This window comes from Macadamia integrifolia, unplaced genomic scaffold, assembly GCF_013358625.1.
Source record: "Macadamia integrifolia cultivar HAES 741 unplaced genomic scaffold, SCU_Mint_v3 scaffold69, whole genome shotgun sequence".
Classification (NCBI taxonomy): Eukaryota; Viridiplantae; Streptophyta; class Magnoliopsida; order Proteales; family Proteaceae; genus Macadamia; species Macadamia integrifolia.
The window spans coordinates 552,379-555,046 of NW_024870513.1; the positions used below are offsets into that span (position 1 = coordinate 552,379).

The 2,668-nt window shown below is 42.9% G+C and overlaps 1 protein-coding gene across 2 annotated transcripts in view; it reads right to left on the bottom strand.

Annotated features, from left to right (window-relative positions):
- The window catches only part of LOC122069686 (transcription factor 25), a 27,702-nt gene that overhangs the window by 931 nt on the left and 24,103 nt on the right, over nucleotides 1–2,668 (bottom strand). The window contains exon 4 of one of the 2 annotated variants that reach the window (XM_042633753.1): nucleotides 26–330. In XM_042633753.1, the coding sequence (XP_042489687.1) occupies nucleotides 57–330 (274 nt within the window). In that variant the 3' untranslated portion in view covers nucleotides 26–56. The remainder of the gene's footprint in view (nucleotides 1–25; nucleotides 331–2,668) is intronic. The other variant, XM_042633752.1, reaches the window with a different exon arrangement.

The window sequence follows — 2,668 nt, forward strand, 5'->3', positions numbered from 1 at the left end:
GGGGGGGGGAGAGATTTGCATTCACCTTACCAATCATTAATGCACAAAGATGCTATTCAATCTTCATTCCATTCATCATGACCGTCAAGCTCATTATTCTCATTGGCTACCCCATAATCAACCCACGGTAGCATAGACTCCAAGAACACCAGCACAGGATTTCGATTCATAACCTCACGTGGAGCCCGGGCAGCTTCCTCAGGATTGGCAATGTGGTGACCATTCTGCACATTCTGTGCTATCCTTGGATCAATCATCAAATGCTGCAAGTCTTCAGGTGGCATTGTTGGCACCGAGTCAGAGAAATCTGAAACCAATAAATAGGAATACCTGCCAAACAAGAGAAAACTTATCAATGGACTCCTTGGGTACACAAAAGATCACAAAGCCCATACAGAATTACAATGAATCCATATGATAAGTAGTGTTGAATCCATCAAGTTGGGTCTTTACTCCTTAAATTCTCTTCCATATATCAGGAAGGACTTCCTACCTAAGATTCCAGATATGTATATGGAAACCAATTACTGATACTTGGAATAAGATTATAGCTCATCTTCGAACAAGCCTTTTTTTTTTTTTTACTTTTTCCATTATCATTTTAAAATTACTGAAGCCTCGGTTATATGAAATTTCTTTTTCTTGAAAAAATAATTTAGTGTAAGATATGGTAGGGTGGGAAACCAAAAACTTGTAACCTAAAGTACCCATCCAGAATCCTACATCAAAGTGGGTATCTCACTGTTACAATAGGGGCACAGTAATAATTTTCGACAATCCTGGTTATCATTCTGGTCAACCACTAAATCTAATAAAATAGTCACGAAGTCAGGCAGTCCTTTTAGCATCACGGCATGACTTGCCTTTTCCTTTGTTGTCAGCCCCAGAACCATCTACTTCTTTGGCATCCCTAGAAACTCCCATGTTGCCTTCATCATATCCAATGTCTCCTGGTCCCCCCTTCTTCCCTCTCCCCCCTCTCATCGACATTTGGTCCTCCCTCCCTAATGCAGGAGTAGATTACAAGAAATTACCCCAACAGTTTATAACCCCAAACAATACAAATAGGAGCAGGAAACAAAGAAATAAGACCATCAAATAAACCCCCAAGGATATAGTACCAATGCAGGAGCAAAACCAGCCCAAAACCCAACCCGATAGGAGAGAAAAAGACCTGCTATAGAGCTGGAGAGAGAGAGGTGCGGCTAGGTCTGTAGGAGTCCGATTGAGCTGCACTCTTGGGCATAGATAGTCCCTAGGGAGGGTACAAAAACCCCCAAAGTCGAGAGGATTCTGAAAGCTGGTTGTGAAGTTATAAGCTTTCTTGATTTTCTAACCTAGGAGAAATAATCGCAGGCTTCAGGAGAGAGAATCAATTCTGGTTTGTAACTTGGATAGATCTGAACTTCTGAAACCTCAACAACAGTAACTTTAGGATAAAATAGAAAGCTTTAGACAAAAAGAAACAAAGGGAAAAGTGGGGGAGGAGTGGTTGTCTCAGTCCGGGCTTCTCACCCACAGCTATCCCGGCTGTTCTAAGCAATTGACTGCAATTATTCTTAATTCAAATATCAAATTATGAGTACATAGACTCCTCTATTTATAGAGGGCAGAATAACAATCAAACTACTACTAGGAGCTAGTTTCCCAATAGGACTAGACACTCCTACTTCAACTAGGAGCTAGTTTCCCAATAGGACTAGACACTCCTACTACAACTAGGAATTCAAAATTGGACTAGGAATAATAAACCTATGTGAAAAACAAATAGAGTCCTAAGACAATTTGGACTTGACATACCACTTACTCAACTCGATAGGCCCAATGGCCCACTAATTAATTAAAAACAACTACTAATTATTCCCCTAGCCGATGGGCCCAATTGGCCCTTATTTGTACTTAGCCACTCAGGTGAACCAAGTAGGGGTTCTGCTGGCTTCTTGGCTGGACCCTAGCCACTCAGGTGGACTAGGGCTGGACCCTTCTTCCTCTCATATTTCCTTCCATAATGTGCATCTACATCACTCCCCCCTATCCCCCTAGTCATAGAGGAACGGGTGATAGAGTCATCTCGTCCCCCTCGCCTTTTGGCATCTTCAACTTATAATTCATCTGCTCTCATAATCCTCTTGCCCCCTGGCATAGAATTGTTTGGTTCCCTGGTCCTATCCGTCGCCACAACTTCACTCTGCCTAGAGAGCCCTTTCCAACTGCCTCCCCAACCAATCTTTTCTCCTCTCGAGGCACATTATTGTTCCTCCCTCCTGCTATCTTTGTTGGAATGGAGTTGAAGATACCGATCATCTCTTCTTTAGTTGTCCGTTTGCCTGCTCTATTTGGAAAAGAGTTCTTAGTAGTTGTTGGCCTAGTGGGAGACGTATCCTTGGATTTCATAGGGAACAGATCTAGGTTGACAAGACTTTTGCCGGTTCTTCTATTTGTGATACGATGGGAAAACTTGCTTTTTGTGACATAATCAACCATATTTGGATGGAGCGAAATCTTTATAGATGGACCTCCCATTCTTGCTCCCTGGAGATGATTTGGAACGCCGTCTTTGATGTCAGCTCCAAGCTCAAATTGCTCCCCCTCCTCATGGTGTTAGAGATCCCAAAGAAACAGGTTCATTGTCGTCTCCCTTCCTCTCTTATTCCCCCCCCCCCCCCCC